This window comes from Rhinatrema bivittatum, chromosome 9 (assembly GCF_901001135.1).
Source record: "Rhinatrema bivittatum chromosome 9, aRhiBiv1.1, whole genome shotgun sequence".
NCBI lineage: Eukaryota > Metazoa > Chordata > Amphibia > Gymnophiona > Rhinatrematidae > Rhinatrema > Rhinatrema bivittatum.
The window spans coordinates 236,681,755-236,706,497 of record NC_042623.1 but is presented as its reverse complement, the minus strand read 5'-3'; the positions used below and the strand labels follow the sequence as shown (position 1 = coordinate 236,706,497).

The 24,743-nt window shown below is 49.1% G+C and overlaps 1 protein-coding gene across 2 annotated transcripts in view; it reads right to left on the bottom strand.

Annotated features, from left to right (window-relative positions):
* Window positions 1–24,743, bottom strand: part of LAMP3 (lysosomal associated membrane protein 3) — an 82,123-nt gene that overhangs the window by 45,786 nt on the left and 11,594 nt on the right. For both annotated transcript variants that reach the window (XM_029615433.1, XM_029615434.1), the window contains exon 4: window positions 651–708. In XM_029615433.1, the coding sequence (XP_029471293.1) occupies window positions 651–708 (58 nt within the window). The remainder of the gene's footprint in view (window positions 1–650; window positions 709–24,743) is intronic.

The following is a 24,743-nucleotide window of genomic DNA, read 5'->3' as shown; positions in this document are numbered from 1 at the left end:
TTAACCTCTAAGAGGTGTTTCAGAAACCTAAGGTGAAATAAGAAGACAGCACAACGAGTTGCATTACAGATATATTACTGCACCCTCGAGGAAGGGTGCTGAGAAGAGAAGATATGTAATGAGTTGTTGCAGAGTGAGTGAATGCATTTGTGGATGAGTAAGAGAAGCTTGATCTACATGCAGAAATGGATTGGGGGGCCAATATAGTGATGAGAAAAGGGGCCACATGGTCATAGCAATGTTAAAGAATGATAAATCATGCAGCTGAATTCTCAATAGATTGCAGTGGAGAAAAATGGTTCAGTGGGAGGCCTGCAAAGAGTAAGTTGTAGTAGTCTAAGTGGGAAGGGTTATGTGTGAGAGGGAACGACTATGATGAGTGTAAGAGAGAAAGAACAAGCTCTTTAAAGTTATGTGGTGCTACATTAGCAGGTTAGTGCATTTGATAAACCAGCCACTAGTCAACAATCAGAGGTGGACATATTGTGGTTCTTGTTGAGTGATTGGATCACAGTTTGCTTCTATTTAGTTGTTTATATATTCAAAGACCTGGACAAGTATAATGAAATACATAGATTCTGTACAAAAAAGTGATTTTCTAAGGAAAATACAGAATAAGATATTATAAAACCAATACTCTTAAGACTTACCCTGAGAAGGGGCCTTGAACAGAGCTTCAATTTCACTAATATAATATGAATCTTTATTCTGCAAATCAAGCAAATTACACATCAGCTGTAACTCATTCTTCAAAGCTGTAGAATGCAATATAAGCTACTGGTAAACATGTGTTCCAGTTGGACACTGCTGGAGAGATAGTGGACCCTTGGGCCGGCCTACCTAGGGTGACAGGGTAGGCCGGGGGGGCGGAGCCACAAGCAGAAGGTGTTCACCCGGGAACCAGGGATCCCCCGGGAGGAACCCGTAGGGCACCGGGTCCTCGGGACTCGGAATAGAGACAGAAAGTCCAGAGGCTGAGATAGGCTTAGACCGGGACCAGAGCAAGCAGGAAGGATAGGAAGTCCAAGGTACCCGGGAGGCAGGGGACCGGCTGTACAGGGCCGAGGGCCGGCTGAAGGCAGGGCAGCGGGCGGCAGCGGAGTCTGTAGCAAACCAGAGGCTGAAGCAGGCTGTAGGCTGAAGCAGAGTCGGTAGCAAACCGGAGGCTGAAACAGGCTGTAGGCTGAAGCGGAAGCAGGCCGGGGTCAGAGGCTGGCTGCAGGCTGAAGCGGAGTCAGAGGCAAACCAGAGTCAGAGGCAGGCAGCAGGCAGAAGCGGAGTCAGAGGCAAACCGGAGTCAGAGGCAGGCAACGTGGAGATCACCAGGAACGCAATTAAGAACAACTATGGAGTTGTGAACCTCGTTGCAAGGCGATGAGAGAGTTTGAGCGCCGGTTATATCGGGACTTGGGCGTGACTTCAGCAGCATGGGCGGGGCCAGGCTTTGGGGAGTTGAGAGCTCAAGGCGGGCGTCCTCGCGCGCGCGCGCGAGACTGACTAGAAGCAGGCACGTAATGGCGGCCGCCACGTGGAGTGAGAGAAGCCCCCGGGGTCCAGAGCGGGCGGAATGCAGTGATTCCTGAAGCGGAGGTAGGCGGGTTTGGGCCCTAAGCGGAGGGAAGTCGTAGAGACCGCAACAACATGCACATTTGTATTAAACTGAACTGCAAACTTTATTGGGTAATAGGAATTGTTTGCCATGACCTGACAGATGATTGAATTAAAGAAGGTCCAGCACACTGTTTAAATTTACTTCTGTCAGGAACTTAGTTGCATGTCCTGTGCTAACCTGATGGGCCTGGTGTTAGCATTTCATTCCTACAAGGCCTGGATTCAGGACAGTCCCCAGAGTCCAGCAAGCCACATAGCCAGTAGTGATGGAATTTATTCTATATGTCAGTATGTGTTGCAGTCTGATACTGCAGGCGAAGTAGTGGACCCTTGGGCCAGCCTACCTCGGGTGATAGGGTAGGCCGGGAGGCGGAGCCAGAGGCTCGAGGTGTTCACCTGGGAACCAGGAACCCCCCAGGAGGAGCCCGTAGGGTTCTGGCTCCTTGGGACTTGGGCAATAGAGAGAATCCAGTGACAGGGGTGAGAGCAAGGAAGTCCAAAGGTACTTGGTAGGCAGGAGACTGGATACTGAGGCAGGCGTGGGATAGTAACAGAGTCTCTGTGACCAGCGGGAACAGGAGCAGGCGTAGCCTGAAACAAAGTCCGTGACGAGCAGGCGTTGGCGCACGCTGTAACCTGGAACGGGTTCCGTAGCACGCAGGGACTGGAGCAAGCTGAAGACTGAAGCAGGACCAGAGACGAGCCGAGATCAGAGGCAGGCAGCAGGCTGGGCAAACAGGAACAGGCCAAGATCAGGGCAGGCGGCAGGCAAAGCGAAGTCAGGAACAAACCAGGGTCAGAGGCAAGCAGCAGGCAAAGCGTAGTCAGGAACAAACCAGGGTCAGAGGCAGGCAGCAGGCAAAGCGTAGTCAAGGCAATCCAAGGTCAGCGACAGGAACTCAGTGAAGACGATGCGCAACTCAGAACTACAAGGCAGTAGTGAACCTCGTTGCAAGGCGATGATACGGCGTCCGGGCGCCGGTATATCGCCCTGGGTGCGTGACGTCATCCTCGCAGGCGGGGCTCGACTTCCGGGTGCTGGACACACAAAGTGAGCGTACTCGCGCACGAGGCCGCGGCGAAACAGGCAGGAAATGGCGGACGCCACGTGGAGCCATCAGCGTCTTGGGATCCTGGGGTCGCGGAGCGTGGTGTCTCCAGCCACGAAGGTAGGCACTGGTCAGGCACAAGGGAGAGGAAGCGGTGCAGACCGCAACAGTATGAGACAGGTTTGGAAGATGACAGAACATCTTGCAAAGATGCAACTAGCTGTGTGAGTGAGTGGGTGTAAGTCATCCCTCATCTGTTACGCACGCCAGCCACAGCAGACCCGCAGCTCAGCCCCCTCACCTCTTTCAAAGTGATCCAGCACCTGGTCCCTCGTCTCTGGCCGCCCCTGGGGCCTTCGGCTCTGCTACAGTTCCTGATGCTCCGCGTCGGGCCTCTCCGTGTGGCCCGCAGAGAGACGCCGTCCCCACCAAAGCCATGCCCCTCCCTAGGCGCACGCGCACACAGCTGATCCTTTAATAGGGGCCACGGCAGGAACCTGGCTGCAGCCCCAGATGATGACGTCGGCTAAGCTCCGGTGTATAAGGCCAGGCTCAGCTCTCTCAAACTGCCTTTGCAACAGGTCGAGTACCGGTTGCTTCTTCTGTTCCTGGTTCCCGATCCTGATTGCCTTCATTCCTGTTTCCTTGTTCCGGTGTTCCTGTTCCTTCATCTCTCCTTTGGATTGCTAACCTGGATTGACCCTGCATTGCCTGACGATGCCGTTGCTTCTCTCCAACCCCGGACCTCTGCATTGCCTGACCACACCGTTGCTTCTCTCCAGCTCTGGACTTCTGCTTCGTCTGACCATCCTTTTACTCTCTCCTCATCTGGACCTCAGCCTTGCTTGCCACTGCTTCCAGACTGCTGCCAGCCCAGAACCCAGCTTGCTTAAAGACGCCTCTTCAGCCTTTGTCCTGAATGTGGTAGGGAAGGCGGACATTGGCACTGTCTCTCAGGGCGCCCTATTCAGGCCACCTGCGTGACTGAGTCGCGGACCACCCTGTCCCACTGCGCGCCCTACACAGCCCTTGCAGGCTGGTCACGGACCACAAGGAGAACGGGACAGCGCAGGAAAGATCCAGGACATGATGGCTCGCGAGCGCAGGACACCAGTTCACCTGCAGGCCACTCCAACCCGGGAAAGACGTCGTCCGAGGGAGTCCGGCCCACAGGACCAGAAGGCTCAGGAGCGTAGAAGACGAGGCGCAGTAACGAACATGTAGGAAGGCAAGAACACCAGGACGTAGAAGATCATCAAGACACCAGGACACCTGGACGAGGACCTCAGGCTATGAAGACATGACGTGGCATGACGAGAAGACAAGACGAGATGAGGAGCTCCACAAAGACAATAGAAGATTTGACGGAGCTCTGGCGAAGAAAAGGCAGCATGGGGTGAGTAAACAGAGCCTGCTCGCGGGGGGACCTGCGGGCAGCGTTCATAACATTGACAAAGTTCCTCATGAGAGGCTTCTAGGAAAAGTAAAAAGTCATGGGATAGGTGGCGATGTCCTTTCGTGGATTACAAACTGGCTAAAAGACAGGAAACAGAGAGTAGGATTAAATGGACAATTTTCTCAGTGGAAGGGAGTGGGCAGTGGAGTGCCTCGGGGATCTGTATTGGGACCCTTACTTTTCAAAATATTTATAAATGATCTGGAAAGAAATACAAAGAGTGAGATAATCAAATTTGCAGATGATTCAAAATTGTTCAGAGTAGTTAAATCACAAGCAGATTGTGATAAATTGCAGGAAGACCTTGTGAGACTGGAAAATTGGGCATCTAAATGGAAGATGAAATTTAATGTGGATAAGTGCAAGGTGATGCATATAGGGAAAAATAACCCATGCTATAGTTACACAATGTTAGGTTTCATATTAGATGCTACAACCCAAGAAAGAGATCTAGGCGTCATAGTGGATAACACATTGAAATCATCGGTTCAGTGTGCTGCGGCAGTCAAAAAGGAAACAGAATGTTGGGAATTATTAGAAAGGGAATAGTGAATAAAACAAAAAATGTCATAATGCCTCTGTATCGCTCCATGGTGCGACCACACCTTGAATACTGTGTACAATTCTGGTCGCCGCGTCTCAAAAAAGATATAATTGCAGTGGAGAAGATACAGAAAAGGGCTACCAAAATGATAAGGGGAATGGAACAGCTCCCCTATGAGGAAAGACTAAAGAGGTTAGGACTTTTCAGCTTGGAGAAGAGACGACTGAGGGGGGATATGATAGAGGTGTTTAAAATCATGAGAGGTCTAGAACGGGTAGATGTGAATCAGTTATTTATTCTTTCGGGATAATAGAAAGACTAGGGGGCACTCCATGAAGTTAGCTTGTGGCACATTTAAAACTAATCGGAGAAAGTTCTTTTTTACTCAACGCACAATTAAACTCTGGAATTTGTTGCCAGAGGATGTGGTTAGTGCAGTTAGTGCCTGGTCCCTCATCTCTGGCTGCTGTGGGCCACTGGCTCCGTCCTCGGGCCGCCCCTGGGGCCTCTGGCTCTGCTACAGTTCCTGATGCTCTGCGTCGGGCTCTCCGTGTGGCCCACGGAGAGACGCCATCCCAACCAAAGCCGTGTCCCTCCCTAGGCACGCGCACGTGCGCACAGCTGATCCTTTAATAGGGCCCGCGACGGGAACCTGGCTGCAGCCCCGGATGAGGATGTCGGCTAAGCTCCGGTATATAAGGCTGGGCTCTGCTCTCTCAAATTGCCTTTGCAACAGGTCCCCTCGATAGTCAAGTACTCGTTGCTTTTTCTGTTCCTGATTCCCGATCCTGATTGCCTTCATTCCTGTTTCCTTGTTCCGGTGTTCCTGTTCCTTCACCTCTCCTTCGGATTCCTAACCTGGTTTGACCCTGCATTGCCTGACGATGCCGTTGCCTCTGCATCGTCTGACTACTCCGTTGCCTCTCTCCAGCCCCGGATCTCTGCATCGCTTGACCACGCCATTGCTTCTCTCCAGCCCTGGACCTCTGCTTCGACTGACCATCCTTTGACTCTCTCTCCTCGTCTAGACCTCAGCCTTGCTTGCCACTGCTTCCAGATTGCCGCCAGCCCAGAACCCAGCTTGCTTAAAGACGCCTCTTCAGCCTTTGTCCTGGACGTGGTTCATTCAGGCTTCAGCCTGCTCTTGCTCGGGTGCCCTCTGTCAAACTGTGTTCCTATTGGCGCCCGGGTCTCCGGGACTCTGTCTCGTCCAGTACACACTGATACCTATACCAGTTGATGCCTCTGGGCTGACCTCGATCCACCCATCGATGACTACTGACGGAGGCTACCTAAGTCCAGCCAGCCCCGGCACTCAAAGGCTCAACCTGCGAGGAATGATGGCTGGTATTGGTGAAGTGCCAGCCGGCCTCCGTCCGTCAGCCCTCTCTGCCTGCCGACGGTGGGGACCCATAGGATCCCTCCTATGGGTAACGTCAACCCCACCTTGGCCCAAGGGTTCACTTCCGGCTCAACATCATCCTAATACATGAGCACTGGATCCAGGGAATACTTGTAGCTGCTTCCCAGCTTTTACTCTGAGCTCGATTAGCCAAATCTGAACAGGTATGAAGATCTAAGCTGTTCAGGTGAGCCTAATTAAACTGGAAGTAGAAGTTGGAATGGCTGCTCCATAATACAGATTTAAAATGTGTGTACATGGCATTCTGAAGTTTGGAGACATGCAATGTATGATTACAGCTCCACAGACTTAATTCTTTTTAATGCCATAGACAACCAATGCCACTTGCATTTATAGTACAGTGCGTTAAAGATTAAAAAAAACCAGAGGGTCACTGGCACAATACCTTTCTTCTAAAATGATGGCAAAAAATCCCTCAGAAAGATGTGAAAAAGTGCGTGTAGGTGCTCAAAACGCATTAGGGATTCTCTCATGGTTCCCCTTTATTTTTACCAGGATAACAGGTGTGTTGCAAACAAATCTATTATTGATGGTACAAATAGCCACAAAGTGAATGTTTTAAATAAGCAAAAATTGCCTTCAGAATGCGTACATAGCAAAATGTATTGAACAATAGGTTCCCCAATATGGAACTGTGTTTCGCATGGGCTGCATCGGGAGGGACAGCTTACATGTGATAAGGAATCCATACAAATAGACTGTTGAATAGGAATTCCAAAATAAATAATTATAACAATGCCATGTACATCAAAACATTCCAAAAGAGGGCATTTGTAATTAAATGTAGGATTAGTTACTAGGGGGTAGACAATCTGAAATCATCATTACTGATGAAGAGGTGATGAAGCAGAGTCAATGAAGAGTTTGAAAATAAAGGAGACTTTTGAACATTCAAACAGGAGTCACAGAGAACGGCTACCAGGAGCCGGGGGACCTACTGTTCAATATGTTTTGCTATGTACATATTCTGAAGGCAATTTTTGCTTATTTAAAGCATTAATTTTGTGGCTATTTGTACCATCAATAATACATTTGTTTGCAACACACCTGTTATTCTGATATTTCATGTAGTGTGTTTACTCATCACTCCACATTCCTGGTGTGGTTTTATTCCCTTTTATTTTTGCCACTATCTTGGAATAGAAGTATTTGTGCCTGTGAACATGCAGGTCTTTTTCATTCCCTGCAGACAGTAAGATCCTCTTTCTAAGATGAAAATATTTGTTGTATGGAACTTTCTGGGGTTTATGGCAAATCTGTGAGAGGCCACCTTCATGCAGCCTCAAGGAAACAGAGCCGTATCTCAAGCTTCAATCTGAACCTTGCCATACCCGAGATCCAGTCCAACCCCCTGAGTAAGAAGAAGCCAAGCAATAATGCGACAGCTAAACACACAGGGGCTGACAAGCAAAGGTTTTTCCCATAGGTTCAGAATGAAAGAAATCTCTTGATAAGTCAGGGCCAAAGCCTTTGCAGAGTTACTAAACTATGTACTTGAATGGAAGCTTAACAGCTTAAGTGGAACGCTATGGCTTAATAATTACCACTAACTCTGATATTTCGAAAGCTCTTGTAATTTCCCATCAAAGCCTTCCATTGTCTTCCACCCAGTGATAGGCACATGAGGCACCATACACTCTCCTTATAAGGGTGATAGGCAGCTGCAATGCTGTCCTCTAAGTGCAAAAAGCACTCAACTAGAGCAAATACTTGTCAACGTCATTATTTTCACATGTATTACTAATGCAAATAAACATTCATGAAATTGATGGCAGCTAGCTTCACAAGTTTTGTAACCAGTTTTTCCTCTTCATTTAAGCAGGCCAGTCCACACAAGTGGGTTATGCACTTCAACCAGCAAATGGAGACAGAGATCATTGACTCGTTGATGTCACTCTCATATAGCCTTGCACAGACATTAGCCTGCCAGTATTCTCTGTCTCCAGTAGATGGTGGACATGCATACCTACCTATGGACATAGGCATACCAGTTATAGGACAGGTGCATGAACGGACCTCCTGAGGTAATAACAGGGTCTCCCTCCCTCAGTTGAGCATCCAGTGGTGTTAGAGGAGAGAAGCACCACATTTGGGGACAGTTGGGAGGTGAAGGTTGGTTGAACTCTCCTTCCTCAGTCAGCGCCTGTGATTCCAGCTGGGGTAAGGGAGCCTTGAGCTTAGCTCTCCTTTTTCCTTTGCCCCTTTCCACTGTCTGTCTCCTTACCTGCCTTGGCCCCCTTAGCATCAAGTAAATGGGGGAAGAGTTTGTTGTGTGTGGCTGGCCGAGAAACTTTCTTCAGAAAAAAAAAAAAGGACAACACTAAGGTTGACATGGTTTCCATAGGGGAGACAAAGATTCAGCTGGAGTGGGAGAGAGATTTAGACAGGACAGCAGTTTTGGAGCAGCGCTTTTGTGAGCTCCAGTAAGTAGTGTTACTGCGATGAGAAACACGGCAGAACACAAGAATATGAATCAGGAGAGACTCGTACCTGCAGTCCCCTGATTCAGCCCGGAACACAGCTGAGAGGCCCACGTGAACGTGAGGGGAGGAGCCGGAGCGCATTGAAAATCGGCGCGGCAGAGCTGATACAGGCGAGAGACTCGTACCTGCAGTCCCCTGATTCAGCCCGGAACACAGCTGAGAGGCCCACGTGAACGTGAGGGGAGGAGCCGGAGCGCATTGAAAATCGGCGCGGCAGAGCTGATACAGGCGAGAGACTCGTACCTGCAGTCCCCTGATTCAGCCCGGAACACAGCTGAGAGGCCCACGTGAACGTGAGGGGAGGAGCCGGAGCGCATTGAAAATCGGAGCGGCAGCGGCGCCCCATCGCCGCCGGCGCGTCACCAAAGCCGTGCGCACCCAAGGGGTGCGCACGGCTTTGTCCGGCTTAGTCCGGAGCAGGCCGAGCAGGGGAAGAAGGCCCGATCTTGATGGCTGAGCCTTTTGGATGTAAACAACACCGGTAAATCCCTATTTTCAATTATTTTGTTTCCTGATTAACAATGCCTGCTAAACGTAAAGGGAAGGTAAGGGTATTTCCCACTGAGCCCTTACCCCCCCTGTTGCAATTGGAAATAGACAGATTTATGCAACAATTAGATTTAAAGGGCACCAGTGACTCCGTTGGTAGCCTTCTGGTAGAAGAACGGGAGACTGCCCAGGAGGAGGTTTCCCTAAGCCCTGTTATGCGTCTTCCACCAACCCAACCCCTTCCCAGTGAAGTAGCAGCAGCGGTATCCACCGAAGTGGTTGGTCAACCGTTAGCTTCAGAGGGAGCTACTGGTGTAGTGGACTTGGTAGCTGAGAGTTTGGATAAAGCAGCAGGAATGTCTGCTGAGTGTCAACAGGATCCCTCTCACTTGGATCATCTAGTGGAAGTTAGGCCAAAAACATCCAAACCTGAAATGGTTACTCTGGCCTCAATATGGGACTTGGTCAGTGGACTAAACGAGACTGTCAACAGATTGGAGAGTAAGATAGATACTGTATCCTCAAGGTTAACACAGCAGTTTGTAGAAGTACAACAACAAGTAAATGAGATTGATGTTAGAATGGATTCATTGGAAGGGAATATCAGATCTATACAGGCTGTTAATGTAGCATTGATTAAAGATCAGGCTTTGTCCTCTAGGAGACTAGAAACTATTGAAAATAGTACTAGACAATTAAATTTAAGAGTAATGAACTTCCCTAGAATAGCAGGAGAAATCCCATATGTTTCCTTCAAGAGATATTTAACTGAAGTTTTGGGTTTCACTGAAAGTAATATGATATCGATAAATTCATGTTTCTTTATAAAAAAGAGAACTTCTGGATTAGTAGTTTCTGTTCCGGCTAACTTAACTAGTTTCTTGGAAAATTCAGAGGTTCAAGTTTTGGAGAGAGAGACTTTAATTGTTTCCTTAGTAACTACAACAGATATAAGTTCACTAATGAGGACTTACTTTCAGAAATTCCCAACAACATATTTGGGACAAAATGTAAAGATATTCCCTGATCTTTCAATAATTACACGTCAAAAAAGGAAAAAATTTCTTGAATTAAGACAAAAAGTGTCATTAGGGTTTTCTTTTACTCTTAAATACCCATGTAGCTGTGTTCTTAAAAGAGGAACAGAATCTTTTGTTTTTACACAGGTGGAACATCTAATTCAATTTGTTGAATCTCGTGTCCCAGTTACCTCGTCACCTGTTGAATCTTGAAATACAGGGAGTGAAAGTATATTAATTGTTAGGTGGTTGGTTAAACAAATTTATGGTTTTCCCTTTTTCTTTTTTAGATTCTTCTAAAATCCAAAAGTGCTTTGATTAATCTGTTTATTCTAAAAAAATTGTTTCAACAAATTATTTTCTATTTTCCAACTAAAGGTGTATAAGTTTATATCATAAGAATGAATTTGTTGTTTAATAGTTAGAATTTATCAAATTGCTAAACATTGAATAATGTATCTTGAATATTTCATATTATGTAAATATGAAAATTATAAATAAATAAAAAAAAAAAAGAATATGAATCAGCTAACCAGCCTGACCAGAAATAAGCAATTACACCATAAGCATGATCTATCTGCAAACCATCCTGATGAGCTACCCCCTGTATATTTTTAGTTTAATTTCTATGTCAATGTTTTATGATTATGTTATTTAATTAATCTATGATTTTATCTCTCTTAACAGCTAATTTATTCTTTTACCCTATATAGTTTTTAGCTGTTACTATTTATGATCATTGTATTTCTAATCTTGTTTTATTATGTGTGAACCGATGTGAAGGCTTGTCTGATGTGTCGGTATATAAAAACCCAATAAACTAAACTAAACTAAACTAAACAAGGCAGGTGTCATTTTAAAGACAGCAGGCTGATTGTAGACTGTGGATCCAAGAAGGCGCTGGGCAGTCAGCAAAGGAAGAGATTCCTGATCTGTATCACCTGCCACATGAGAGTGATGAGCCCGAAGTTCTTAGCTTGTGTCAAAGGTGCATAGAGGTACAGGGAGAGATGCCTCAGAATGATTTTACCTCTGCGGGGAGTTCCCAGTCGAGCATCGCTGAGCCAGTCAAGGCTGCATTCTGGGGAAAGTTTGCACCTCCACAGCTACTTATCATTCCTCCTGTGCATACAGAGGTGGGTTCTGAGATCGCTTTGCCCACCTCTCTGTTGCCGGGCATGGATCTTTCAGCCCTGTCATGGCTGGAATTTTTAAGTCTTTGTGCAAGGGGCAGGAGGGGTCGCATTCGAATTCTTGGGGTTGACCCTTCCTGACGTCTCCCTCTTTGAGGAGTGGAAAGCACTCAGCCCCCTCCCTCTTCTCCTCCGAAGTGATCTAAGCAATGGAAGGGACAGAGTGGAGGAAAAGGTTCTCTCAGAGGAGTCGTGAGAGGAATCTGGCTCCTCTACAGAGGATGCCAGAGAGGTGATGTTGAAGGATGGTGAAATTCTCCCAGATGTGGAGCCGCATAGGACTATGCTGCGGCTCTTTCATCAGGATGAGTTGTCTGGCCTGATCTCTCAGAAACTGAAGGCACTGGGGTGTTTTGAAGCAGTTCTGGAGGCATCTACGGTGCAGAAGAATAAACATCCTATTATGGTCAGCTTGCAGAAGGCATTCTATTTTTCCCTCTCCATGAAGCGGTGCAAGCTCTAACTGACTTGGAGTGGAGTGCTCCAGAGGCTATTTATTTATTTATTTATTTATTTTAAAGGCAGTCACTCCCTGGTGGGTATGTACCCTATGGACCCTAAAGCGAGGGAACACTTTCATTTTCTGAAGGTAGATGCCCTGGTCTGTTCAGTGACTAAAAGAACCTCCACTCTGGTGGAAGTGGAATGGCCTTGAAGAATGCCCAGGATTAAAAGATTGAGGTTATCCTGAAACAGGCCTATGAAGCTGTGGCCATGAATCTCCATATCTCCACTTGGTTGCTGTATAGTAGCCCGGGCGAGTTTATGGTTGACCCAGGATGCCCAGAAGGTTTTGGGAGAGGGTAGTCCTTAGAGCCTGGAGCTGCCTTCCTGGATGATGTGGGCTATGATTTAGCATACATAGCTGCTCAGGAGTGGCTTCAGTAATAGCAGCTTGGTGCCTGCTTTGGCTGCGGAACTGGTTGGCTGATACCATTTCTAAATCAAATCTCACAAAGTTTTCCTTCAAGGGTTGCCTTTTGTTCAGCGAAGAATTGGAAAAGATGGTGAATCACTGGGGAGATTCCAAGATTCCATGGTTGCCAGAAGATAAGTTGGTTCCCTGCTTCTCTATTAATGTATGTAAGGTTTTGGGTGGACCCTTGGTCACTGTGGCTGCTGACCATGCCCACGGGAGGGAAGTCCCTTGAGGGGCCACAGGTCAGGCTCAGCTTTAGGACACACAACACAGATAGATCTTTTATTAACAGTATTGAGGAGCCACCAGAGGTGGCAGTAGTGAGCAGAGATGAAGCCCGGCTGGGCTTGTAGTCCCTCAGGGCTCTGTAACAGCGATCCCTCAATGGCTGTGCTGTAGTGAAGAGAAACTGAGATAGTGAGTACAATGAAGAATGCAGGGTTTTGGAATAGAGCCTCATTGGTTGAGTACTCACACAGCGGTTTCTCTCGGTAGGAATCACAGGAGCTGGAGTAGAGGCAGGCCCTCGAGGAGTGAGTACCTGGTTCCAGGGAACAACTCTGAGAGAAGTAGTTGGTAACTCACTGATGATGTAGGCAGCGGTATCTTCCAGGCAGAAGTGAAGTCCAGGCAGCGAGTCCGGGAACATGGTCCCTCCAGGAGCGAGTACCGGTTCCAGACAGTGACCTGAAAGAGAAGAGAGAGGCCCCCGAGGAGCAGGTACCCTAAATAGATTAAGTCCAATAATGGAGAGGCAGAGTAGCTAGGTACGGAGAGCGAATCCCATCCATAAGGAATCCCTGACCTTGCTAACTCGATTAGCTAGCAGTAGTGTAGGCTATTTGTATCTGGGATACATGATGTCATCACAGGGGGACGCCCCTAAGGTTCACGCTAAAGAAAGTATTTGAAGCAGGGTCGTGCGGCGCACGCACCCTAAGGCAGCTGGACAGCATGGTGGGAGGCAGCGCCCAAGCCGGACCGGGGACGCCATTTTGAATCTGAAAAGGGTCAACAGATGTCTTTGATTGACCCACTTCTGCATGGAGATCTTGTAGTCAGTGATCATGGCATTTCAAAAAGGGGAGTTTCTCATTTCACTCAATCTGATGGAGGCCTATTTGCATATAACAATCCACAAGGAGCATCAGCGTTTCTTACAATTCGTGGTACTAGGTTGCCACTACCAGTTTCAGGCCCTGCTGTTTGGTTTTGCTCCAACACTCTGAACCTTCTCCAAGGTAATGGTGGTGGTGGCAGCAACTCTTTGAAGGGAAGGCATTTTAGTACACCCACATCTGGACGACTGGTTAATCCAACCAAGTTGGAGGTAGAGAGTCATATAGTGTCTCATAGGGTTGTTCAGTTGCTGCAAGAGTTGGGATGGGTGCTAAATCTGTCCAAAAACAGGTTTCAGCTATACTAGATTCAGGAGTATTTGGGGGTCCAGTTTGATATGACTCAAAGCAAGCTTTGGGGGTAGATCTTGTTATGAAATCCCCTGCCCGCGGGTCCCCCCGCAAGCAGGCACTCACCATTTGCTGCTGTTTCCCCGACACGGCATGGACGCCGCCGTCGGGCCTCTCTAACGCGGCTGGAGCCATGGTCTCGCCTGGCTCACGTGGCCCAGAGGCCGCCCGGATTCGTCCTCTTCACTGCAGCCGGAGCCGCGGACTTTCCTGCCCTCCATCGCGGCCAGAAGCCGCCGCCAACACTGCCTCCATCTTCGTGGCACAAAGGCCGCATCCCTGGGCTCAAGTGGCAGCTGGAGCCGCCCCCGGGGCCTCCCGCAGCGGCTGGAGCCGCTGCCGACGTCGGAGCCTGCGCCCAAGCTCAGTCCTGCTTCCCTCATGCCGTATGTCGGTGCAGGTCGCTGTCCGTGGTCCTGCACAGTTCTGCTGCTTCTTAGGTGCCGGCGCGCGCTTCTTCACTGAATTTAAAGGGCCAGGCACAGGAAGTGTGCTGGCCCCACCTAGGGAGTGGACTTTCTGCTTCAGCCCTATAAAGGGCTGCTCCATCAGTCTGTCTGGGCCTTGCATCGGAGTGACATCCCTGTGGAAGCTTCTGCCTGCCAGAGCCATGTAAGGTCTTCTGTTCTTCGTGGAGCTCCTCGTCTCGTCTGCCTTCGTACCACGTCTTCGTGTCTTGATGTCTTGCCTGAGGTCCCTGACCATGTCCTGATGTTCCGTCATGATCTTCCATGTCCTGATGTGCCTGCCTTCCAGGATGTTCTTCCCTGTGTCTTTGTTTGGTGCTCCTGAGCCTTTTGTTCCTGTAGAGCTGTGGTTCTCGGATGATGTCGTGCCCGAGAATGGAGCGGCCTGCAGATGGGATTGGTCCCTGTGCTCCTGAGCCTCTGTTCCCGCCAATCATAGGTGAAGCTTCGGATGACATCGGCTCCGTCATTGGAGTTTTCCTTGCCTGGATCTTCCCCGCGCTTGTCCCGCTCTCCTCGTGGTCCGTGACCAGCCTCTTAGGGCTGTGTAGGGTGCGTAGTGGGACAGGGTGGTCCGTGACTCAGTCCCGCGCGTGGGCTGAGTAGGGCTCCCTGAGAGACAGTGCCAGTGTCCTCCCTCCCAGTTGTTGTCAAGTTCCAAGTCTCGTCTGTGATGCTGTTGCATCAACCCAAGTGTCTTCGTCCATGATGCCGTTGCATCAACCCAAGTGTCTTCATCTGTGATGCCGTCGCATCAACCCAAGTGTCTTCATCTCTGATACCGTCGCATCGATCATAGTCCTGTCTACGTGTCAAGGCCTCCATCTGCCCTCAATCTCAGGCCAGGCCTGCTGCTCCATGCTGTTCCACACAGCAGGTCCGAAAGGGCTCAGAATGGTCGGAGGACCATTCAACTTCCAACATCATCCTGTTGTTGGCCTTGGGAGCTTGCAGGCCTGGCAGAGGGTCAGACTGTCAGCCATGCTGGAGCCCGCTGTCAACCCTCGGGTCGGTCCTGGACACGTCTGGGGTTGGGCTGAGGCCCAAGGGCACACTAAAACACCAGAGTGTAACAGAATGCAAGGCCTTTCGAGGCCCTTCACAACAGATCTGGACCCTAAGGGCAACAGATCATCCAAGGGTGTGGATATACTTGCAAACATTGGGCTCTATGGTGGCAACGTTGGAGGTAGACCCATGGGTGAGGGCATAAAGGTGCCTGCTTCAAAGTTCGTTGCTATCTCGGTGGAATTCTCAATCCCAGGATTATGGCATATGGCTATCTTTGCCACCGGATGCGAAACAGAAGTTGCTCTGGTGGATGCAGAGAGATAATCCCAGCAAAGGGGTGAACTTGGCCCGAATAGCTAGTGAGCAGATGCGAGTCTCCAGTGCTGTCGAGCCCACTGTCAGGAGTCAGTGGTACAGGGGTGGTGGTCTCCCAAAGAGATGGGTTGGGCCATCAATCAGTTGGAGGTGTGAGTGATTCAACTAGCATTCTTGCAAACCGGCTCTCCAGGAAAGCAGTGAGAGTGATGTTGGACAATGCCATGGTGGTTGCCTACATAAATCATCAAGGGGGAACTTGGAGTCAACAGGTCTCTCTGGAAATAGACATCCTACTACAGCTTCTTCAGGCACTGTTGGCCTCGCATATCACAGGAGTGGAAAATATTCAGGTGGATTATCTCAGCTGTTATGCCTTGGACCAGAGAGAATGGGAGATGGTGCACAAGACCTTTCAACTCATTGTTGCTTGTTGGGGTGGCCTTTCTTGGATCTGATAGTGAGCTGCACAAATGCGAAGGTGCCTCATTTTTACAGTCGCAAAAAGGATTCTCAAGAGCTTTGGCTCAATGTCCTCATGCAAACATGGCCACGGCGCGAGTTGCTCTGTTTCCCTTATGCCCATGGTCAGCAGATTGCTGCAGAAGGTAACTTGGCATTCATGCTTGGTGTTATGATCCCCGGTCACAGGACGCCACGACCAGGCCCCATACCTCTCCTTCAGCCAGCCCCGAAGCAGCACCCGGCGGTCCGTCGCTCCCTCCGAGCCACAGCCTGGCCTTTCCGCAGCAGTGTCTCCATGAGGGAAATGCCACCGAGCTCCTGAACGTCCTGCCCCGAAGGGGCTCCACCCCCCCTAGACATGCGTGTGTGCAGAGCCAGCCCATTTAAAGGGACCAGCGCGGGAAAACTCAGGTCGCCCTTCTCCTGACGTCAGACACTGGCAAGTATTTAAACTGTGCTCACTGTTCCTTCTTTGCCTTGCAACGAGGTTCCCTCTTTGAAGTTGGCTAGTTGCTGTCTTCGTCCTTGATCCTGCGTGTTCCTGGTTCCTGCTCCTGCCTTTCCTTACTTGCTCCTGCTCTGGCTCCTGACTTTGACTTCAGATTGTCTTCCTGGCTCTTGACCTCGGCTCATCTCCTGGCTTTGACTTCGGATCGTCTTCCTGGCTCCTGACTTCGGCTTGTCTTTGGCCTCTGCTGTCTGCTGCCTGCCCTGACCCTTGGCCTGATTCTACTTCTTGCATCTCTGCAGCCCGCCTTGATTTGGAGTTCTTCTTGACCATCATCCTCTGGAGACCGCTCCTAAGTCCAAGCGGCTCGGGTCCTCATGGGCTTCTCCCAGGGGTATCACGGGCTTCCAGTAGTGAAGTTCCTGTTGATCTCCTGGTTCCGACTTCTTCCTTGCGCCTAAGTCCAAGTGGCTCGGGTCCCCAAGGGCTCCTCCCGGGGGGATCTTGAGTCTCCAGTAGTGAAGACTCTCTTGGATCTCTGCTTCAAGTCCCCCTCCCGGCTATGTCTCCGCTGTGGATTTTCCTCTAGCGCTGCATCACCATCTTCTAGCCGGCAGAAGGGTCCATGATCATAACAGTTTGCAAGGCCATGGACCCGGCGGATCTGTCCGGACTCCAGGCCATCCCTGGTATTGCCCAGCGGCTACAGCAGCAGCAGCAGCACTGCCTGGATGTCCTAGCCACAACAGTAGATAGGTTGGCAACTTACCTGGACTCCACCCCTCCAGTCACACCTCCTGTGCCAGTCTTGGTCCCCACTCCCGGACCGGCCGCCTCTACACAACTGCCGACTCCGCCCCGGTACTCAGGTGATGCGAAGCAGTGCCGCGGGTTCCTGAACCAGTGATACATCCACTTCACACTACTACCTATGCAATTCCCTTCGGATGTGGTAAAAACCAGCTACATTGTATCCTTCCTGGATGGGAGAGCCCTAGCCTGGGCTTCCCCACTATAGGAACAAAATGACCTCAATCTCGGAAACCTTCAACAGTTTGTAACGGCATTCAAACAAATTTTCGATGAACCGGCATGTAAGTCTACAGCAGTTGCCGAATTGCTGCACCTACGCCAGGGAACCCGCTCACTGGACGAATATGCGGTCTTCTTTGAGGGGCTATCCTCATGCTGTAAAGATGAGCTGGTGGGCAGAGATTGCCCTGACAATCTCAACAGCTTGATTGACCTAGCAGGAAGGGTCGACCGGCGACTCCAACAAAGGTCTCGAGAAGGCAAAACGGTCTGGAGACCGGTTTCCTTGGCTCCTACATTCTCTCAACCCTTGGCTGCCCCCTCTACCTCTTCAGGTAATCAAGGCGTAGAACCTATGCAACTGGGATGAAGTCCTATTTCTCCTGAGGAGAGAAGACCGGCGCATGTTAGGCCTTTGCCTATATTGCGAAATAAAGGGCACTTCTTAGCCCGATGCCCTGAACGGCCAGAAAACTTCAGCGCCTAGGTCCAATCGAGGAGCTATCCCTAGGTTGCATTAATCCTGTTCCCTGGGGGAATATTCTCCACTCTTGCATTTCTTGATTCAGGAGCAGGAGGAAACTTTATTCTCATGGATTTGGTACAACAATTACAACTTCCAGTAGTTCCTCATAACCCTCTGCTTCGGATTTCTTCTATTCATGGCACACCGCTTCCTGGGAATATCTCTATGAATACGGCACCTCTGACTCTCCACACCGGAGTGCTACATATGGAAGAGATTTCCTTTCTAGTTCTTGAGAAGGCCATTCACCCTATTGTTCTGGGACTACCCTGGCTCCAAGAACAGATTGCAGCCTGGAGTCCACACTGCTTCTCGTCCTGCTTCCCGATGATACCCGGCCTGAACTGGCGTTGATGGCGACATCACTTTCTTTACCATCTCACTACGCTGCTTACCAGGATGTCTTCTCCAAGGAGAAGGCGGAGCTCTTACCACAGCACCGGCCCTGTGATTGCGCTATAGAGCTATTGCCTGGCACAATACCTCCTAGGGGACGGGTATACCCACTGTCCCTTCCAGAGATGCAAGCCATGTGAAAGTACATCAAAGAAAACCTAGAGCATGGGTTCATTCACCAGTCCACTTCGCCAGCAAGGGCTGTTTTTTTCTTTGTTGCTAAAAAGGATGGGTCGCTTCAACCCTGCATAGAGGTCTCAACGCTATCACTCTTCAAGACAGGTATCCTCTTCCGCTCATCCCAGAACTCCTAGATCAGCTACAGGGAGCTAAGATCTTCACTAAACTCGACCACCATGGCACTTACAATTTGGTGCGAATTCGTCTCGGAGATGAATGGAAGACTGCCTTCAACACACTCGATGGACATTACGAGTACCTTGTTATGCCCTTTGGGCTTTGTAATGCTCCAGCAGTCTTCCAAAACTTAATGAATGGGGGTACTCAGAGACATGCTTCACTCATCTGTGATAGTCTAGACAATGTCTTAATTTATTCCAAAGATCTGTCGTCTCATCGTCACCATGTGAGACAAGTATTACAACCCCTTAGAGATAGTCTATTCGCTAAACCTGAAAAGTGTATGTTTGAACAGGAGTCACTACCCTTCCTGGGTTACATTGTCTCATCTACGGGGTTCCAAATGGACTCAGACAAGGTTTCCGCTATTAAGGATTGGCTGCAGCCTGTAGGGATCAAGCCCTACAATGGTTTCTTGGATTCGTGAACTTCTACCGACAGTTTATCCCTCATTATTCCCAAAAGATGGCACCACTCACAGCCCTCACCAAGAAGGGTGCCAACCCTAAGGAATGGCCACCATCAGCTTGTATAGCCTTTGAAGAATTAAAGGAGGCCTTTTTGCAGGATGTCTGCCTTCACCATCCGGATCCTCTATGGCCCTTTATAGTGGAAGTGGACGCCTCGAACATTGCGGTTGGTGCAGTTCTCAGCCAAGTATCTGAGAGCGGGAGATTACTACCTTGCTCCTACTTCTCCAGGAAGTTTTCTCCTGCGGAAAAAAAATTATGGTATTGGCAATAAGGAGCTCCTTGCTGTTAAGCTCGCCTTTGAGGAATGGAGGGGGCGCAGCATCCCTTTGTGGTATATACGGATCACAAGAATTTGGAGTTCCTATGTCGTGCTCAGTGGCTGAATCCGAGACAGGCTCGCTGGTCTCTATTTTTTAGTCGATTCCACTTTTCCCTGCGTTATAGGCCAGCAGCAAAGAATATACGAGCTGATGCGTTATCATGGAATGTAGAATCTGAAGACTCGCCAGACCCTCCCCAGTACATTTTAGATCCTGCAAGTGTGCTCGTGGCTACTACTGATCTACCTCCTCCCCGGAAGACAGTAGTCCCTGTTCGTCTAAGAGAAAAGGCTCTCTCCTGGGCCCATGACTCACTCATCGCTGGACATTCTGGTAGAGTGAGGACCTTAGAACTCCTTGCTTGATACTACTGGTGGCCTCACATGAGATGCGATGTTCACCTCTATGTTGATTCCTGTCCAATCTGTGCCAGACAAAGGCCATTGTCTGGTCGCCCCTGGGGGCTTCTACAGCCACTGCCAATCCCTGCAGAGCCATGGACGCATCTGTCCACAGATTTTGTAGTGGATTTACCATCATCGGAGGGGAAGACCATTATTTGGGTTACCGTGGATCGCTTTTCCAAAATGGCCCATTTTGTGCCTCTGCCCAAACTGCCATCTGCACCAGAGTTAGCACAACTCTTCATACAGCACATCTTTCGTACCCATGGACTCCCTCTTCACATCACCTCTGACAGAGGTCCACAATTCACGGCTAGATACTGGAAGGCTCTTTGTAAAAGCTTTGGGGTGTGCCTCGACTTCAATTCTGCATTTCATCCCCAAAGCAACAGACAGGTGGAACGTACCAATTGCTCATTGAAGACCTTCCTTTGAACATTCCATGGGATGAATTCTCTTACAACAATCATGTTCATTCAGCCACGGGCGAGTCCCCCTTTCAACTAGTCTATGGTTGTCAACCCAGGTTGCCATTACCTCTACCCTTGTCCGTACCATCCCCTGCAGCCCAGTTATCTACACAGCAGTTCCACTCTCTTTGGTAATCTATTCAGACCAAGCTGCACCACACTGCGGCCATTGCCAAGAGGAATGCGGACAAACATCGCAGTCCCGCTCCGGTGTTCCATCCTGGCGATAAGGTATGGTTAAGTACGAAGCATGTTTGCCTCCGCCTCCCTTCCATGCATCTGGCACCCCGGTTTATTGGTCCATTCCGGGTATCAGAGAGAGTTGGCACCATCTCCTACCGCCTTTGTCTTCCCAGTTCGATGAAAATCTACAACGTTTTTCACGTATCATTACTTAAACCCTTGGTACTGTCCGGATTCCACCGCAGACCCCCTGATCCTTCTAACATTCCTGCTGAGGATGACTCCATTTATCAGGTTCATGATATGCTTGATGTTCGCTTCCAGCACCGCCGGTGGGAGTATCTGTTATCTTGGGAGGGCTGCAGTCTTGAAGTTAATACTTGGGAGCCTGACTCCAATATATTAGATAAATCGCTTCTTCATCGCTTCCACCAGGAACATCCAAATGCACTGGGGCCCCCAAGGAGGAGGCATAAGAGGGGGGGTACTTTTATGATTCCCGATCGCGGGACACCGCAACTGGGCCCCTACCTCTCCTCCAGCCAGCCCCGAAGCAGCACCCGGCGGTCCGTTGCTCCCTCCGGGCCGCAGCCTGGCCTTTCCGTGGCAGCGTCTCCACAAGGGAGATGACGCCGGCTCCTGAACATCCTGCCTCGATGGGGCTCTGCCCCCCCTAGTCGCACGTGCGTGCAGAGCCAGCCCATTTAAAGGGACTAGTGCGAGAAAACTGAAGTCGCCCTTCTCCTCACGTCAGACGCTGGCAAATATTTAAACTGGGCTCACTTTTCCTTCTTTGCCTTGCAACGAGGTTCCCTCTTTGAGGTTGGCTAGTTGCTGTCTTCGTCCTTGATCCTGCGTGTTCCTGGTTCCTGCTCCTGCATTTCCTTACTTGCTCCTGCTCCGGCTCCTGGCTTTGACTTCAGATCGTCTTTCTGGTTCCTGACCTCAGCTCGTCTCCTGGCTTTCACTTCGGATCTTCTTCCTGGCTCTTGACTTTGGCTTGTCTTTGGCCTCTGCTGTCTGCTGCCTGCCCTGACCCTTGCCCTGATTCTACTTCTTGCATCTCTGCAGCCCGCCTTGATTTGGAGTTCTTCTTGACCTTCATCCTTCGGAGACCACTCCTAAGTCCAAGCGGCTCAGGTCTTCACGGGCTCCTCCCAGGGAGTATCGCGGGCTTCCAGTGGTGAAGTTGCTGTTGGTCTCCTGGCTCCGACTTCTTCCTTGTGCCTGTCCAAGAGGCTCAGGTCCCCAAGGGCTCCTCCCGGGGGGATCTCGAGTTTCCAGTGGTGAAGACTCTCTCAGATCTCTGCTTTAAGTCCGCCTCCCAGCTATGACTCCGCTGTGGGTTTTCCTCCAGCGCTGCATCACCATCTTTTAGCCGTCCCAAGGGTCCACGATCGTAACACTTGGTGCTAATGGTGTTCTCAGATTGGTCACAAAGGCCGTGATACATGGATCTTTAGCATCTGTTGGTTGACAGACCATTGAAGTTGCCAATATGGAAACATCTGCTGTGATAGGATCCAATCTTCCATGAAAATACGGATCAATTTTGCATTAGTTTGGCCCTTGAGAGGGCTCAACTCGTGAAACGTGGTTATTTTTTTTAGCAGTGGTGAGCACCTTGTTGTGAGCTTGTAAATTTTCTACTTCAATGGCCTACATTTGGGTCTGATGAATTGCTGGGCATTTGGTGCAAGGATCAGTCCTGTCTTACCTCGAAAATCTCAGTTCCATTAATCTTAGAATTTCTTCAGGAAGATCTGGTTAAGGAGTTGGCTCTGAATATGCTGAAGGTACAAGTGGCGACTTTGGCTTGTTATCAGCATTGGGTTCAGGGGAGACCTCTTTTCTCACATCCAGATGTTTCTAGGTTTTTGAGAGGTGTGAAATATATTAGTCTGCCATTAAGAAGTTCAGTACTCCTTTGGGACCTTAATTTGGTGCTGTCATTTTTGGCGGACCCCACCTTTTGTCCGCTTTGAAAGCTTTCTTTGCGCTTACTAACCATGAAAATGATGTTCCTGGTCACGACAAGGTCTATTTTCAGCAAGCTGGTTAGTTGACAGGTTATCTTGCTACAGTTAGCCGGATAACTTGTGCTATGTATCCAGTTGGATAAATATCCGGCTGAATATGCTAGCTACATGTAGCCAGATAACCACGCCCCCTTGAGTACGTAGCTGTCAATACAGCGGACCTGATTGTGAACATCCAAAGGAACTTTAAATACAAGGCTATCAGTAACTCGGACCTGGGTGAGACGTCCCAAAAAGATTTTAAATGCAAAGTAGTCAATATCTCGGACCTGATTGTAACCTTTCACATGAATGATACTGTGATGAACGGGAGTCCCCGATAATCATTCAGCTTAAAATCGGTCACCAATTGGCAGAAGATTTCTTCTTTTTTTTTGTATTTCAAAAGATTTTTATTGGAATGAGAAGCATCACATACAAGTCCAGAAAAGACAAAATACATGTCAGAGGCCAAATGTTGGACATATATGTTGAACAGAGAACATAAAACAGAAACAACCCCATAATCCATTTTACATAGTTAAGAAACTGATTACAGTTTCAAGTCATCCCCCCTCCCCCCGAACAACTGGTATAGCATAGTATAAGACAGAATAATATGAAAGCAATAATAGTGCTCCAAAACATTAGTCAGTGTTAAGTAACAATGCGAAGAATCGATAATAACATGGTAAACTCTCTCCTTCTGTGTAAGGAAAACAAGGGGAACAGAGCCCAACGAACCTAGAAGATGATGTCCTAAAACTAGCACACTACATGATATAGGAGACAGGACTCAGCGTAGAGGGTAACATCCTACAATACTCCATATTAGTCGGAGAGACTCACAACTGCCAGTTATGCGGGGAAAACAGGCCCGTTATTGACAGGAGGCAAACCATCTCTGATAGGGCTCCCATGTTCTTGTAAAAGCAGCCATGCGAGAATGATGGACAGCTGTAAGTCTACTCAACTGGTAATAGTTATGCAACCGAGCCTGCACTCTGGCGAGGCTTGGGGCAGTGCTCTGCTTCCAATACAATGCAAGTTCTGTACGTGCTGCAATAAAGACCAATTGCGCTACGCGTTGGTGGTCCTTATTTAAGTCCTCGATATGCAGGGGAAGAAGAGCGTGCCAGGGACCAACTTCAATTGATACCCCCAACACAGTCGATACCCAAGTCACCACATTGCGCCAATACTGAACTACACGGGGGCAGCTCCACCAATATGGTAGTAAGTGCCAGGGTCCCCGCAGCCACGCCAGCACGATTCAGAAAAAGCCGAGTGGAATCTATGTAAACGGACAGGAGAATAATGCCAACGATACAGCATTTTATAACAATTTTCCTGTATACCCGCTGATATAGAGCATTTATGGGCGTTAGTAAAAATGTCATCCCATTCTATATCAGCTAATTCTCGTTGAAAGTCAAAGACCCACGCCTTCTGCTGCGGGGAAGGACTGGTCCGTCTCCCATTCAGTAACGCATATATCTTGGAGATCACTCCCTTCATATTCTGAGCATTCATACAGTACGTTTCAAAAAGAGAACCTGTCAGTTTAAGAGTGCCCAGGCGCAGCGCACGATGAAGGGAGTGAAAAACCTTAGCATAGAGAAAAAAATCAATGGGAAAATTTGCATAACGGCGTCCCAAATCCTCCCTGGACTGTAAAGTTCCCTGCACTTGTACATGATCTATAGTCACAATGCCTGCCTTGCGCCAGGCAAGTACCTCCTTGGAGAGGACCTCAGGGGGCAAAAGTGAGTTAGTAAAAAGATGGGTAAGGAGCATGTATGCCTCTCTGCCAACCAAGATGAGCTTCCATTGTAACCACACCTGGACTGGAAGGGGGCCCAAGTAGCACGGGGCTGCCACGGTATAGCAGATAAGGGCATACTCCCCACCATCGCTTGCTCCAAGAAAGCCCATTGAGGTATCTCCTGTGTTCTATGCAACACTACTAAGGCCCGTAGCTGAGCTGCACTATAGTACCAGCTGAGGTTGGGAACACTCAAGCCTCCTCTATTTTTAGGTAAGTATAAAGTAGAACGCGCTACTCTAGGTGGTCGCTTGCGCCAAATAAACCCAAATATAAGTTGTTGCCAACGACTGAGGACAACAGACTTTATAAAAATAGGAATGGTGGTGAAAAAGTAGAGAAAACGGGGTAAAATATTCATTTTAACTAGGGCAA